Below are 16,905 nucleotides of genomic sequence, written 5' to 3' on the forward strand. Positions count from 1 at the left end.
TTTTTCCTGTCCTCTGTGGAAGCAGCCCAACCACGGCTAAAAGTACAGAACTCACAGACGTCTTGAATTAATATATAAATTATTAACAGGTAAAAATGGGGGAAAAAAATCTTTTATTGATTTAACAAAATTTGGAAAAAGACTTCATCACGTGTTACCAGCAGTGGAATAAAACACGGGCTCCACATGCTCCAGATCTACAACTCTTTACATTTGTTTGAAGCTACTCTGCAGATCGGCTCTAGAAATACGTTCTGCGTTGCTGAATGTGCCTCCTCTGTACGTTCTGTTTGAGCCGTGCTGCGTCCCGGCAGCCTCTGTTATCGCCGCCTCCCGCTCTCTGTAAACTGTGGTTCAGCTGAACAGTCTTTGAATTTTTGTCCTGTGACTGTTCAGCTGAGTCAGTCGCTGCCTCTGAGGAGGGGGAATGCTCCGTACGCTTCCAGGACATGCTCTTCAGTGGAATGCAGTGGTTTCAACCTGTGGACATGAAGCTGTGTCAAGATGTCAGGCTTTACATGATGCCTTCACAGACCACCAGGAAGCTGAAAATCCACCTTCTGGCTCCAGTGAACAGGTTTTGTGGAAACTTGCCGATGAGTTTTCAGGTTTATTGCTTTTGGGAGAATGAGAGAAGCTTGAAATAAGTCAAGTCCTTATCCAAATTTCCACAAACCCTTTTTATTTTTATTTTTTTTAAATAAAATTGGTGAATTAAAGTGCATTTAAAGCTGCTGCTGAGATAAACAGCTGATTGCACTCAGCCGGAAGTTGGGCGACGTTAAACCGCTGCAGAAGACGAGATGATGTGAGTGAATGAGTCAGACGTGATGGAGACATGAAGGAATCTCATTCATGTGTGTTTTATACAGTTTCCCAGTTGGTCAACACAGACGTCGTGTTTTTAGCTACTGGATGTTCTTGTTTTCATTTAAATGCAGCGTTCGGTCCACGTGTGAATCAGAAGCTTCATGCAGATGTTTCAGTTTCTGCTGCATTAAGATCATCTCAGCTTTTTATTGAAAGTGTGCACAGCGAGATGGAAATCCCCCTGACGGACAGAAAGTTAGTGTTGATGGCGTCTTAACAGTTCAGACATCCTGACTTTAAATGACACATGGAGGTCCAGTTAACTAATCCAATCAGCCACTAATACAATTAAGTACATCTGCTTTCAGTGTCGTGTGTTGGCAGCAACAGTCGAGCCAAAGAAGAGTCAAAAGTTGAACCAACCGTCTGCCTCACAGCTTTCTGAAGCCCATTCAGCTGCTGCTCTCTTGATGTGGCATCACGTTATTTGTTGTGTGAGGTGAAGGCTCTGCTGCATGTCTCAGCATCTTCAACTATATTCAAAAATGTAATTTAAATGGACACTTTTTTTTTCCCCACTGTTGCTTTCAGCACCTGCTCAGATCTAATTTAGCCAAACGTACTGTAGCTAAAGCCGCTCACCAGCCACACTTTGGATTGATCATGAAAGCTGGTTGATGCATATGAAAAGCGATTCGAGTGCAGCAGTTCAAACCAAGTAAATGACAGAATGGACAACAATCAAGTTCATAACATGGCTCTTTTAATAATAGAAGCTTCCCAACAATAAAAAATGTCACGATGATTCAGCCCGTCTGAGCGTTTTCATAAAACACACAGTTCAACAGGATGCAGAGGAGCAACTGTGGCGAGAAAGGAAGAGATTGTCAGGAAAAGAGGAGGGAGGAGTGTGGTGAGGAGGACAAACACATCAGGAAGGAACCTTGAGATGTCGATGAGTCCCAAGCTCGCTCACAATGGAAATAAAAAGATGCACAATAGCTCTTAATCACCCTGTGACCCCGACCGACTCAAACAGCTTCTGTTTTCTGTTCTGTCTGCACTGTGTAAAAGGAAATGCAATCATCTGGCATCGTTTAGCTCGGTCTGGCACACACACAGCCTCTCTCCAGCTGGTGAGCTGGTGTCCAACAGGAAACGTCTAATTGCACTTAGTCAGCCTGATGTGGGGAAATTCAAAAAGTTACGCAAAACAAACACAAGAAAATGCACCAGTTGCTAACGTGTGTGATTTATGGCCACATTGCTACTGCACTCTGCTTCAACGTTATGATCCAAGCATTTATAAAACCAATGAAGCTGGTCAGATTAACCCTCACATGGCAGCTGCATTATCAAGTCAAACAGTTCTGGCACTTTGCTGAGCTCGGGAGTTTGTGAAGCCGCTCATGGAGCTTTGATAGACGACACAGCCTCAAACAGTAACAACACATTACTGCCAGAAGCTGATCTGTGCGGAGCATGAAATGAACTCTGTCGATTGCCTGAGTAAATCCATAATTCATCATATTGAACTTAAAGTTTAAAAGTCATTTGGACTCTCCAGGCAGAGCTGAACCCCTTCAGAAAGCAATCAGAACCTGGCAAGTGAATAAAGGAGTGCAGCTCTGTGCACACAGACACAGACGGTACTCGTGTAAACAGAACCTGACGTGTTAAATAAAGAGCAAACTGCATTTGTCTGCTTAACAGAACAGGTTTGATCCATATTACAAGAGTACGTGTGCACCAGACAGCCAGTGGAAGGTGAAACAGACCATGGCAGTGCTGTGAGGTATCGCTTTGTGTCACCTTCAGACCATTTATGTAAAAGCAGCAACACAGGAGTATGTGTTCTGGTAGTACGGCGTACACAGCAGCATCACTCTCACTGCCGTGCAGTACACATTACCCATGAATCCCTGGGAATGTCTGTATGTCTTAGGGTCTGTTGCCGCCTGCCAGAGTGAGCGCACGTCTGTGGCGTGACCGTGTGACGTGATCATGTGATCATAGATGCAGGGATGGTACGGAGCCTTGCCCTCGCCTGAAAAGTACACATGGCCCTGGGGAGAGATCCCCATGGCCTTGGCACACATCCCCATGAAGACATCGTCGATGTACATGGAGGAGTTGAGCAACCGAGTCGCCTGGTAGATCTTAGCGGCTACATCCCCTGAAACCACATACCCTGCTCCTGCCGTGTAGTCTGGGTAGGAAGGCCAGGGGTACAGGGCGTAGGGAACGTGGTATTTGCTGTCTTTGCGGCGAACCGGAGGGGCTCCCCTGTGCACGTGCCCCACCCACAGGCCTTTAGCCCCTGATTGGCTACTCAGGAGATGCTGCAAATACTTCACCAAATTCGGCATATGGACGAAGATGTCGTCATCGGCAGACATGAGGAAGTGCGCCTGAGGACAGTAGGTTTGGCTCCAGTGGAACTGCAGGATCAGTTTAGTTGTCAGGTTGTGGAACGTGTCCACAAAGTTCTGCTGGATCAGGTCTCCGTAGGTTTGATCCTCCTGCAGCAGCGCCCTCTGCACCTTGGATCTCCCCTCGACGTCTGGATGAACGCCGATGGCAAACACCAACCTCACGCTCACCCCAAGTTCTGCCCAAACAAAGCTCTCGTTGCCCCACGTGTCCCTGATGGCTTGCCGCCGCTCAGAGTTCTCTGGGGATGACTTCACAAACAGAAGCAGGAGGACGTCGTCCCAGGTTCGTCCATCTCCGCCTCCACATTTGCCTGGGTGGTTGATGAGGTAGGGGTAGTTCACGGGCCCACTGGCCACTCTGTTGGAACCATCCTTGTTGTGATGATGGCTGGGGGTGATGATGAGGGAGGAGTTGAGGAAGTCGTAGCTGTTGATCAGGTAGCGGTAAGTGTAGGACCTCATGTGGCTGACCACGTGGTGGTCCAGCTCCTCCCAGCAGACCACCATCATGCACAGAGCCAGGCCTGTAGTCAGCAGCTGCACACACTGGCACTTGTGGATACGACGGAAGTTCATGAACATGGTGACTGCTGCTGTGTCCTCCTGATCCCGTCTAGATGTGATGGTACACGCTGGTGCTTTATCTCCTCCTTTCACGCTCAAACTTGGCCTCTCACTTCTCACCCTCTGCCTTTCCCTTCATTTCCACATCTATTCATCTTCCTTATCATCTTCACTCTCTCTCTGTCTCTCTTCTGTTCTTCCAATCTGCTTTTCTTTTTGAGGCTGTCAAGTCCAGCAGGCCTTCGTCAGGCTCTTCAGCAGTCTGGCTGCTCCATTACTGATCTCCGTCGGCTGTGTGGAGCCACAGCGCTGCTCCCTCATCCTGGTCACGCTGCAGCCACCTCCGGCTGAAGCTCAGTGTTGCTCCTTCACCAGCAAAAGTCAACATGCAGCTTCTTCCTTCTGAAGACTTGTTTCTCCACTTTGCTCCACTTCTTTATCTGCCTCCTCTCTGGTCACTGTGATCTCAGGACATTATCAGGCCACAAAACACCTTGAAAAAAACAGAAACAATCACAATCAGAACCATGTAGACATGTAGCCTCCACAGGCTTGAGCTCATATCACAGTGAACATGCTGTCATCCGAACATCATCTCAGGTTTTTACAGATGCCATTCATCGTCACAGCACACCATCTACTCTTCCTTCTATGGTTTTGTTTTACTTATGAAGCGATATGTCTGGGCTCTGGCCTCTTGGTTTGCCTGAAGATGTCACCTTGGAATCTGGGAAATGCTTCGGGAATGTTTCGCCACGTTAAAGCTGTTCGGTCAGTTCATTAAATAGACAAAGTATTCGCATTACACACACTGTAACTGACATTTCTGACTGCTGCTTTCTAACTTAGAAAGCACACAGAGTTGTGGATGCAGCTTGTCTCCATTCATGATTAGAAATAAAACAAAAGTCTGTGCTGCCTGGACTCAGGAAAAGTAAAGTTTAGTAAAGTTTTCTCACTCCCTCGTTGAATTAACAGCCTGAATTATTGGTACAGTTGGTAGTTTTACAGCTGCTGAGACCTGATCCCTGTGTGTTTTGTGTAAGTATATGCAAGTTGTATTGTATTATGTTTATCCTGTAAATGAACCCACACACACAGCGGATCAGCGCCAGTAGAAAACACTTCAGACAGCCGTCTGATGAGACGGACCTCATGGACCCTGTTGTGGACTCGACATCACGCTGAGACGCTGTCAGGGCTCATGTCACTGTTGTTGGTGCGTCTTTTGGATTTGTTCGGGACGCTGGTGTTTACGCATGTTGTTATTCAGGAGCTTCCTCCCTCAGGTGTTTGCAGGTGTGGCGGTAGTGTGTCCACCTGCAGGTTTCACTGTGTCACCACCAGCGTATGTCCAATCGTAAAGCTCCTTCCAGTATTCAGTGATGTCCAGAGTCTCGATAGGATGCTTCAGCTTTATTTCTGTTGAGTCTTAAAGTGCGTCTTTTATTTTATGACATTGCTCCTGGTGGGAAGAAACTTTTTCCATTGACTTCAGTATTTCCATTTCATGCTGCTTCATACGTCCACCACAACCGCTTTCTATCGCGTCACGTTCATCAAACACCGAGATAAAGATCTGACACAGTAACAGCGTTTTAAAATATAACACATGCTTAAGTATTTAACCAGAGGTTTTCAAACTTTGTGGCCTCTTTCCCAAACCAGCGTGTTGTCGGTTCATGTTTCTGATGCTCACAGCTCCACCGACGTTCCCTCTGCACTTCTCACATGGTTTCTTATTTTATTATTTCAGTAAAAATCCAGGAATAAAAGTTGAAAAATGTAAAGCATCTGTTTTTTTACAGATAATCTTTTGCTTAATTACAATAATATTATTTACCCAAAGCATGTGTGCACATTTTCTTCATTTGCTGTGTTCCAGCGTACGTATTATTGATCTTAATGATAGATCCTGTTTGTCAGATGCCGGATGAGAAAAATATTGGACTTCATATTGAAAAGAGCACAGATATAATTTGCCCGCTCTGACCAGGCTCGACCATCTTTGGACCGCTACCGTAATAAACAACAGCATAAAACCAGGGCGATGCTGCAGACCTGCTGTTGTCACCAGCTGCCTTAATGTTTACCTTCACTGGTTTTTCTCATCCAAACAACTCCACATTCAGCTCTGGGCTTCGTCAGGTCCTCAGCAACACACCGGCCCAGATCCGAGCAGATCGGACAAGTGGTTGTTGAACTGCGAAGAACACACACACCCTCGCCACAAGCCTCCAAACACAGCGACGCCCTGATTTATTCGTTTATACGTTTACTTGTGAGATCACAGTTCATTTTCTCTGCATGTGTTGAGCGTGTCCACCTAAAGGTGAGTGTGGTGCAGATCTACGCCACGCTGGTGGCTCCTGGCACCGATGATCATAACTCATGTGATGAAGCTTTTCCTGGAAGTGTAGCAGTCGGAGCAGGAGAGGCACGAGAAAGCTGTTAACAATGCTTACAGCAGACACTCTAGTGCACACGCTGCCAGACAAACGGCCCTTTGTCTTGGTCTCACTGCGTTTCCTAGTTTTTACTGTTTTATTGTCAGTCTTCTGTCTTCGTACCGACAGCGCGGTCGGTCAGAAGCTACAGTCCACAGGTCACCAAAGGACAGACGGAGACTTTCACAACGAGCTAGTTTATTCTGACAACCATTAACGACAACGCTAAGGGTTCAGGTTGTAGTGAATTACAGCCGAACGCAGCAGATCGCTTTATCAGCTGCTCCTCCTGCTCATACAGGACAGAGCATCCTGTTTGCTCGCTCTGGCTGTGACTGAGCGTGGGTTGACATGTCACCCCCGGTTCTCCTTCTGGTTTCCTCTGAGATCTTTGAGTCTCATGTGTAACCTGCCTTCCTGCCATTGTTAGTCAAACAACAGCGCAGGTCAACCGACTGACCTGAGTCCACTTCGGTCAAGTCAAGTTCAAAGCATCGGTGCGGTTTGTCCTTTAAAGGCAGCGTTTCTGGCTTCATGAAGATGTGCCGTCGCTGCTTCTTCTGTTTTGCTTTAATGGTAGTTTTGCTGATGTCAGTTCTGTCAGCGCCTCCAGACGTGTAGACGTAGCTTCTGAAATGTCATCCTTCACTCCTCCTGGCCTTGTTGTCTGTGTTTCCACATCCACTCCCAAAAACAACCTCTAAGAAGCGCCTTAACAACCTGCATGTGTCACTGATGAGTAGCACCGTAGAACGAATGGTTTATTGTGAATATGCCTGAAAAGACATCACCTGATCTACAAGTTTAAAAATAACTTGATGACTTGACTAACTCTGTTAGGAAAGAATTCATCATTCTAGAATAATTTGGGAGATTTTGTGGGGAGTAAAAAAAGCTTTTCTGATCCTTTCTCATGTGGTTTAATGCTGGTGAAGGTGTCCAGTGTGGTTTAAAGCTTTGGTTTACAGTCAGATGTGGTTTTTCAGTCACCGTACGGAGCTCCGTGGTGCTGATCTGACCTGTTCTTGGTCAACATCATACTTTCTGTGGCTAAAATATTTCCATCCAGCCAACGTTGCCTCGCTGTTTGGAACCAAACCGTTTCCTTTTCCATGCTCCCCTGCTCTTCTTTGCCAACTTTGCTGAGCCCACATGGAGCTCTGAGTTTTAAAACCCATAAGTTGGAGAATATTAGGATCCACCAGACGGACCTCTTCTGGAGAAACGACATTAACAGTCTGAACCCAGCAGGTTTTCTTCTTGATCAAGCAGCAAACAAAGTTGTAGCGTGATGCGTTTCGGTTGACTTGCCTCCACTCCGTCCTGCGATGTGACCAGTGTAAACAGCCGTCCACCGCGCTGCCTGTAACCCCGTGAACTAGGCTGTGAATGGAAGTGCCGACCCAGCACAAAGCGCTATAATAGCAGGGCTTTGGCCCTGGAGAGCCCCCCGAGCAGAGAAGCTGCTGACGTCTGTGCAACGCTGCACACAACAAGCTGAACACATATTTCCACTGCGGCGTATTTCGACTGGACACTGGGGTCAGCCAACTGGAGACCTGTGACGTGGCCCGGCCTCGACGTCCAGCGGTCTCGTGACTAAACAAACCGTGGAAGCTTCTCCAGCTTCTGTGTGCATGTGACGCCTCTTCAAGTCGTACATGTTCTGTGTATACGATCATCTAACTGCTCATTTTAGCTTCTCAAACGGTGCAGCACGGTTTTTAGTTTCACGTAAAGCCAACTTGAGTGTTTACTGTTGTTTTGGGAGGTCTCTTTATGGGAACCACCTCCACCCTGCAGCAAGTTGAGGCTGTTTCTGTTCCGTCCTCCTTTAGACCATAGGTGCAACACAAACACAGTTTAACCATGCGTTGTTAGATCCTCTGTATCGGTACCTGCAGATAGAAACTGTCTCAACACCTTTTGCAGCTACTGTGTGACGTTAGGTGTTGGAACACATTCTCATTCTGCACAAACTTCTTTTTTTAGATGTCCTTCAAACAGCTTTTTACAACCTCAGCACTGGGACTATGAACTGAACAAAGACCTCCAGTGTTTGGAGTTACTTCACTTCTCTCCATTGTCCAGATGCTGCTGCTTGTTCGGCCGTGTGTTGTGTTTAAAGACACTCCTCTTGCACTGAGAGACTCTCTTTTGGCCTTTTCTGATCTTGTGTTCTGTATTTAGGGAAATGTGGAAAACATATTGTGTAAATCCAGCCCTGCTCCACTGATGGTCCATTTAGGCTCTTGTGATGCTGTTGCTATGAGACGAGCTTCTTGTGGCGGCTCATGTTGATGCTTTCAGTGGGTTTCAGTAGTTTTGAAATGCTTTGAACTTTAAACTTCAAATTTCAAAAGTTTTGCCCGACGTACTCGCTGCTTCTTGTGCTGACGAACGTTGGACGGAGCAGCTGGAGGCTTCAGGGTCTGCGACGTTCATTCAGTGTCAGTGAATGTGACTGAGTGTTTGTTCACTGCCTGTAAACACTACGGCTGAATTCTGCTACCTGCAGGCTTTAGAGAAGCTGCTGCAGTTTGCTTAAAGCTGCGTCTGAGCAGAAAGTGTTTCTGCGGCATCCTCCAGTCACCTGACCAATCCAGCAGTCACACAGGTGGTGCTTTGTTTTACTCTTGAAGGTGATTTTCATGGATGTTACACGTGCAACCACATGATTTGCATTCTGGGCTCTGAGCATTTCCAAAACAGTGCTGACGTATTGGGGCTGCAGGTGTCTCGGTGGTTAGCACCGTTAGCGCCTCACAGCTAGAAGGTCGCCGGTTGGCGTCCCGGTGAGGACACCCGGGATCTTCCTGCGTGGAGTCTCCATGTTCTCCCCGTGCAGCGTGGGTTCTCTCCGGGTTCTCCGGCTTCCTCCCACAGTCCACAAACATGCTGAGGTTAATTGGTGATTGTAAATTGTCCGTAGGTGTGAATGTGAGTGTGCTTGGTTGTCTGTCTCTAAGTGTAGCCCTGTGATAGACTGGTTACCTGTCCAGGTGAACCTGCCTTCACCCTGAGTCAGCTGGGATAGACTCCAGCCCCCCATGACCCTGGTGAGGATTAAGGTGGAGAGATGATGGATGGATAATGAATAGAAGTTAAATAAATAAATAAAGTAAAAATAATCAGATGTGTGACTTATAAACCTGATGCAGTCCATGCAGTCATGGAGGATGCTGACCAACGACAAATCACATTTCTAAGGACTGTGTGTCATTAAAACTTTGGCTAATCAGCTAAAAAAGCTCCCTGACACGTGCACAACACCCAAAACTACAAATACTCCATCAGCTGAGTTCCTGTATTTACTGAGAGAGACGCCGTGAACATCCCAGCTCTGCTGCTGAACTAACACCAAGTGAGTGAACAGAGGCGCCGTTTGGATGCATTCAAATGCGTGTTGTGTTTCTACTTGAATAAATACGGCTGTAATGTGAAACGCTGTCACATGTCTCAAACCACAGTGTGAAGAAAATGCAGAAGAAATCAGGAATCAGAATCAATTTAACCTCGAAGGTAGTGAACCAGACAGCAGCAGCACATGTCCAAGTCATGTGGACGCTACACGCTTCAGGACCACGTTAAAGCTCAGCTTTAGCTGTCGTCTGGTGACATGATTTGAGCTGAGATTTAAATGCTCAGGTGCTGATATCTGACACCAAACAGTGCTTGAAACGCCCAGGCCACAGCCAGCCGGCATGTTTTCTGTCTTTCTGTCGCAGACAATGCAGATGGGCTCACATTACGACAATCACAGGAACTCTCTGAGCAGCAGTTAACAGCAGCTGCAGTTTAATTAATGGTACCAGTGAGCGGTGACGCTGTGCCGACGTGTACCTGGACCCGACAGAATGCTGTCAGGGTTACACCTGCACTGATACTCCTGAGTCAAACTGCTGCTGTCACAGAGTTTGACTGATGTATGTTTGAGTTAGTTGACAAGCACAGCTGCCAAAGTAAATGAGCAGCTTTGAATTTAAACAAATGTGGCCCAAGGTGCCTTTCCTCTGGCCGGAGCCGACAGCCGGTCAGCAGCGTGACGTCCTCAATGAGTCGCGACGTCAGCGAACTGCGTTGGACCACAAAGATGTGTCGTCACTCCGAGCTACGAGTATAACACGCATAGAGAACGTGTACGCATATGCTTCTGACTGGGCTCTGGTCTGTTTCATTCTGTCATCTTAAAGTGAAACTAGACAAAGTCATCGTCAGTCACTGAGACAAACAGGCCAGAGCTGCCCTGCAGGTTCACTACATATATAACAGAAGATAAACACTGAACACAGTGAAATGCTGATGTGTTGACTGTATTTCCACCATTTTCTCCTGAATTAAGATGATCTTATATTCAAACTAATAAACGGGTGAGCTCCAGATCAGACACGACGTGGCTCATGGACGGTACTGGAAAGTGATGCACAAGCAGCCAAAACCTGTTTCATGTCGGTTTACTGGCTCAGGTTGACTCATTCAGACTTTACTTCTGTCATCGCTCCCAAGCCTGGAGGTGTGTTACCTTGGCAACCAGCAGCCATACATGTGACCCATCTGTACGAGTCGCACGGCGCCTGACGGTGTCTGACAGGGACAATATTATCTGTTACCTGCATGTAGAACCCAACTGAATGGACCGATCTCAGTGGTAAACCCAACATGTCTACACGTATGGGGCTGTATCTGGGATGTAATGCGACTGAGTTCGTGCAGATGGGTCTCATATGGTCATTTCTAATTCAGTTATTTTGATGTTTATCTGTTATTTCTTCTGTCTTTACGTGTTCGTAGGTGACAGTGTCTACATGTACAATAAATGACCCATAAATCCTGCACCGCCGCTTGTGCTGAAGCGCTGCTCTGAACGCTGAGCGATGCAGCGATGGAGGTGAAACATCACAGGAATGCAGAACGTTTCAGTTATCTGGCCCTCAGTCACACATGTATGTTCAGTGTCATGTCTGCTGTGAAACACATTAAGAATAACTGCAGGACCCACATTTCTGTGGCAGGAAGCCCTCAGCTGAACTCTGCACAAACCAGAGGACTGTCTGACGAAGGAGGTGCAGAACTTAGAAATGTGTTGGGAGAGTCTGAGCAGTTTTCATTTATTCTGATTTGCTGTCTTGGAAATTTGCTTTTTGACGAGAACAAGCTCCTGTTTGGAACACGGCAGGTGATGCACACCAGCAGCACCGAGGATCTGCATTTTGTCGTGATTTTCAGCAATTTAGCAAACAACAGAAGCACTTTGGGTTCATGGATGAAGGACGTTCATGTGAGAACTGGAAGAAGTTGGACGTCGTGACTGACCCTCCACACACTCTCTGGAGTCATCAGGGTCCATCAACACGTGTTGGTTGGCAGCCAGACCAGCTGACAGTCACTCACACTGTGGATGGTGCAGCTTCCACTTCTGGTCCACCGACGTAACAGCAGAGTCCGGCACGCCTTCCAACCCAGAAATACACATCTGGGTTGTTTGTGATGCTGCTTCACATTTGGAAGGTGAAGGAGAAGCCGTGGATGCTGAGTGCTGAAGCTTTGGTAACCTTTTCCCCTCACACATGCTGAGATAAGAGCTTTTCAACCCCCTCATTACTGGGGTGGTTCGAGGGAGCAGGCCAGACTTCCTCCACCACTGGGGACTGTAAACAGCCATATGGACGGCTGGATCCATGACAGAGAAGGCCACAGACCAGAGACCACTGTCCAGCACAGTGCTCCAGACGGAGGGGAAAGACCTGCTGCAGCTACCAGAGAAGACCCTGTTATCTCTGACACCACGCTGGGTGTGTCCACCTACAAACTGCTGTGTCATTTTGGTGTGCGCATAGTGGAACAAACAAAAACTGACAGGAGGTTGGTCTTTCTGGAGGAACGAGGCAAAACTCCTCAGATCCCTGAAGCTCCTGATTCAGCAGCCATGTGACAGAAGAGTCAAGAGGGCAGACGCCAGATCCAGGTCCAGATGTGTGCTTCTGTGGAGAGTTCTGTGGGTTGCCAGCGGTGGCAGGAGGAGGAAGTGGCAGCACGTCCTCCACATGCCCAGAATACAGCGAGTGCATGTGAAGCATTGTGCTCCTCTGGCGTTGGGCAGCAGTCGTACAGTCCGGGATGTGTTTTAGTTAAGAGACATGAAATGCTGCTGATGTTTGTGCTGCGCTTGTTCTGTAACGGTGGAATGTGCTTCATGTATTTCAGTCATCGTCCTCATCAGGGCTTTGGTATCTGGAAGTGTTCAACTTCCAAAAACCTTTTCTAACTTTAAAACTTTGATTTTGTTTATCAGATGTTGACTTGTTTAAAATGTTTGGTTTGAAATAAAGAAAAAAACCCAAAACAAAACAAAACTGTTTGATTGTTCGAACACTTTAAATGCGAACAAGGATGAAAAAAAATCTAATTAAAATAAAATTCCTAATTAGGATCTTGTCATTTATGTTTTTCACTAATATATATATGTGTGTGTGTATATATATATATATACACACATATATATATATTTCAAGTGTAAATGTGTAGATTACAGGGATTAAATGCAGAAGTGAATGACAGTTCTACAGATAACACTATACGAGGTTTATGGTGAGAAGCTTTCTTATTATCAACGTTGTTTGAGAGGAAGTTCTAAAACCGGAATACACAATAAATTCACGATGTTCGACTCAGAACACATCACCAAGAGGCGTCTAAAGTGAAACAGCACCAGGCTTTTAGGCTTTCTGTCCTGTTTGAAGCACCCTGGAGCTACACGGTTCAGTCTGAGCCTATTTCACTTCTGCTGCTCCTCTCTCGTAAACTCTGGATCTGGCTCGGCAGCATTTCAGCAGACAAACCACTCTGAGCTGTGGGAGTATTTACTCGCCTCTTGACACGTTCCCCTGAACCTCTCTAAGTGTGTCAACCTGCTGGTGCAAGCTGACACCTTTCTCCCTGAAGGGTATGTAGACTTCATCTGGTGTTCCCCTGAACGTCTGAAATACCTCAAACACACACACACACACACACACACACACACACACACACACACTGTGGCGCTGACTTACCGGCTGTGCTGGTCCAAACCATGCGTGGGTTCCAGAGCAGAGGAAGCCTCCCCGCTCTGCTCAGACCAGTGCTGGTCTAACAGGAGCTACTTTCCAGCTGCTTCTGCTTTTCTTTCACCGTTTCTGCTTTCTGCTGCTGTGTCAGCTTGTCCTGCTCTCCTGCCTTCAGATGTAGTAATCCACTTGAACAACTGAGCTGAGGCCGGTTCCAGCTGTCTGCTCTGACTGTCCTGAGGTCCCAGACTGAGAGAGGCGCTCTGTGAGTTGGGTGGGTGGGAGTGGGCTGTGAAGTGGGAGGAACCGCTGTGCAGTTGGTGTTGAACAGGCTGCACAGAGACAAAGCTGCTCCATATAGAAACCTGCTGCTGTCAAGCCGGCCTTTGAAAAGCTTTTCAAACTGGTCCAGGAACAGGATCCTGAACAAATATTCGACTGTAATGTTTTATTGCTGAAAGTGAAAATATAACTCAAAACATTTCTATCAGCTGAAAACACTTCCATGATCGCTTACATAGATTTTAAACTATATTTATTTAGTTATTACTGTTGCTACACTGTTAAAAAGAAAATGGAAAAAAATAAATAAAAATAAAATCTGTAAAATCTTCAACAACTTATGGCTATCATAAAACACCATAATAGTAATAATAATAGTAATAATAATAATAATTATTATTATTATTATTATTATTTTTTTTTTTTAATTGATTTTATTTCCTTTTATTTTTGTGACTGACCATCAAATCTTCCTTTTTTTGTTTAAGAGCTGAAACAGTTAAATATGAGTTCAATATCTGCAAACATAATTCTGACCACAGATAATAGATTAATTCTGACAGTTAACAGAAACTAAAGTGTTGCTTCCTTAATTTTATGCTGATTCGTTTGTTAAATGAGAGATTTCTTGTATAATTATAGACGTTCCTGTCATTGCTTTTACATGTTAATATCCCTGATGCACATTTAAACAACAGAACCATGTGATCACATGTAAAATTAAGGCAAGAAAATTAGAGAAATACTGTATTTTTTTTCTTTTGCAATATTATTTTATTGCACTAACTGACTATAAACATTTTTATTATTATTATTATTATAGGTCTGGTGTGTAGACCTTTTTATATAAATGAACATTAGAGTTAAACCGTGACCAAAGGAGTTTAAAACGAGGCTGATCAGGCTTCTCAGCTCTCTGTGCTTCACTGTGTGCTGGACTTTTATATTTGGTTTCACTTGGTGTAACTTGCAATGACTGAGTTGCCAGAGCTGGAGAGGGAAGCAACGGTAGCCATGGCAACACAGCGGGCTACGGCAGGTAGATGTACAGTTGGTCCTCATCCCAGGAAGGTTTCTGATGAAGGCAGTTTGGAGGAAGGCGTTGTAGGTTAAACTGATGAATCGATGGTGTTTGTGTCATGAGCAGAACAAGGAGGCAGAGGTTCCACTGCAGGTTTACACTGAACAGGACTCCCTTAGAGGATGATGTTATTGCTGCTGCCAAGTTCTGGTCCCTGACCTCATGATCCGACTGTAGCTGAGCAGAGAATAGTCAAGTGGAATAAACAGCAGATATTTTTGTTCCTTTATTTAAAGACTGGTGGGAAATTCAACATAGCGCTGTTTATCTCTGCTAAAGTGGGAAATACGAGCTTCTGAGGCCACAAACGTACTGCAAAGGACAGAACAGTACGGTTATCCTTGTGCTGTTGATTTGTCAATGTTTAAATCAACAGTTTCTGTAGAAGTCCTGTCTCACATGACCGTGTAATGCATGTCCTCACCGTGCACAATAAACCTGATTATGTATACGGGGAGGAGGAAAAGTCATGTGTAAAATTGTACAAATCAGTGTCAGCACATATGTTGTGAGCGTTCTGTCAGATAGCATCGCACACATTCAGCTAATGAGCACACAAGACTGGCCCATTGTGTCCACATTCTCAGTTCTAACGAGGTTAGAGGGAGGCGCTGCCGTTACCGTCCGGATCCTGGTGAGCTCTGCAGCTGCAGCACGGATCTGCACCGACGACTACAGACGCTCGTGTTGCTGCTGAAAGTGCAACAGAAGACGTTTGATAACAGAAGGTGTCTGTATGAAAAGAACATCACTGCGTCTGTACTTCTGCTTATCTGTGTACACACGAACACAAGGATGAACTGATGTCATAACAACAAGCTGGAGTTATCTGTTGATTATGGTTACTATGGATACAGTAGCCAACAGTCCTCGAGCAGGAGGTGCTGACTCGTCTTAGTGTAAAGGTCTGAGGAGCGGTGGCTCAGGGCTGAGGGCTTTGGACCAGCGATCAGGAGGTCAGGGTCTGAGATAGCTAATTATCTCTTATGCATGATTAGCATTTTTAAGCTTGTTTCTAACACAGACTGTTTATAAAGATGGACGAATGCCCCATAACGTCACCGTAGGTTTCCTGAACACAGGTTTTGAAGCTGTGTGTGGAGGCTCCAGCGTCACCGTGTTGGCAGGGCCTGGCGCTCCATAACTCCCAGAAAGCCAAGAGTGAACAGAGGGATGGGGAGTGAGCGGAGCTGAGGTGAGCCACACAAGTGTCTCAGAGTCACAGACAAGCCGCCGGTTACTCAAAGCAGCAGCACCCACGACGATGCACAACGTCAGACATTAATAACGCCGTAGTCATGGACGGGGAAGATAGCTGTTCAGACCCAAATGACTTTTTGTACCAGGCTGGAAACGTGTCTGTTTCTGCTACCAAGTTGGAAAGGCTGGACCTGAACATCTGAATATTCAGATATTCATCATTAAATTGGCCCGAATATCCAGAGCCCAGAAGTCGGGCATTTTAACACGAAGCTCTGAGGGGCTGACTTGCTTTTGGAGCCTCAAGTGGCCGTTGGACAGTTTGCTATTGGGCATAATTATAACACTCTGGCACGTCTCTCTGAAGCATCAAACATAGTTAAAGGTGAAGATGAAGCAGTGCGTCGTTAAAGATGTCTGATTTTTCAAACTCGTTGTGTGTGATATCATATACATATATATATATATATATATATATATGATATATTGCTGTGTGTTTGTCTGCAGATCTAGGTGCACATATGAACAGTCCTCATGCACTCACCCTGACTCATGTGTAGCCTTCAGTCAGCTTCTTCCACTGAGCGTCTCTGCTCTGAGGTTTGTCGTGTGACGACTTCAGGCCCACCTCATACCAACGGCGACAGACACAGGGCCGACAGGAGAGCAGGAAGCAGCAATAATCACTCAGAACGAGGTTCTTTTGGCGTCATTAGTCCGCAGCATGCGCTACGTAATTATCCACTGAAATGTTATTAGTGGACCAGGAGCAGTAATTACATTCTGTCACTTATTGGCTAATCATATGGACCACTAATGTACTGTATCTGTGAGATGGTGTCCTCTGTGTGTCTGGAGCTTTAAATCAGCGTTGGGTTGGCTCCACTGTTTAACATAAAGTGTACGTCTTAAACTGAAGACGTGGGGTTTGGACAGGAAGGAGACGGAGGTGTTGTCTCGTCAACAAGCTTTTGTTTTGCATTGTGGGATAATCCACAGCTGTTGTTTTTGTTGTTGATGATAATGCAAATGTGAGCAGACAG

The 16,905-nt window shown here is 46.0% G+C and overlaps 2 protein-coding genes across 2 annotated transcripts in view; one reads left to right on the forward strand and one right to left on the reverse strand.

Moving 5' to 3' along the window:
• The window catches only part of mcf2l2 (MCF.2 cell line derived transforming sequence-like 2), a 93,432-nt gene that overhangs the window by 24,281 nt on the left and 52,246 nt on the right, over positions 1-16,905 (forward strand). The gene's annotated exons all lie outside the window — the stretch shown is intronic.
• On the reverse strand, positions 1,552-13,548 carry LOC103355475 (lactosylceramide 1,3-N-acetyl-beta-D-glucosaminyltransferase A-like). Its single transcript, XM_008279297.1, has 2 exons — positions 13,306-13,548; positions 1,552-4,302 (listed from the first exon to the last, which is right to left on the reverse strand). The coding sequence occupies exon 2, from the start codon at positions 3,825-3,827 to the stop codon at positions 2,634-2,636; it is 1,194 nt and encodes a 397-aa protein (XP_008277519.1). The 5' UTR covers positions 3,828-4,302; positions 13,306-13,548; the 3' UTR covers positions 1,552-2,633.

The sequence above is a fragment of the Stegastes partitus genome, unplaced genomic scaffold (genome assembly GCF_000690725.1).
Source record: "Stegastes partitus isolate 25-593 unplaced genomic scaffold, Stegastes_partitus-1.0.2 Scaffold153, whole genome shotgun sequence".
Lineage (NCBI taxonomy): Eukaryota > Metazoa > Chordata > Actinopteri > Pomacentridae > Stegastes > Stegastes partitus.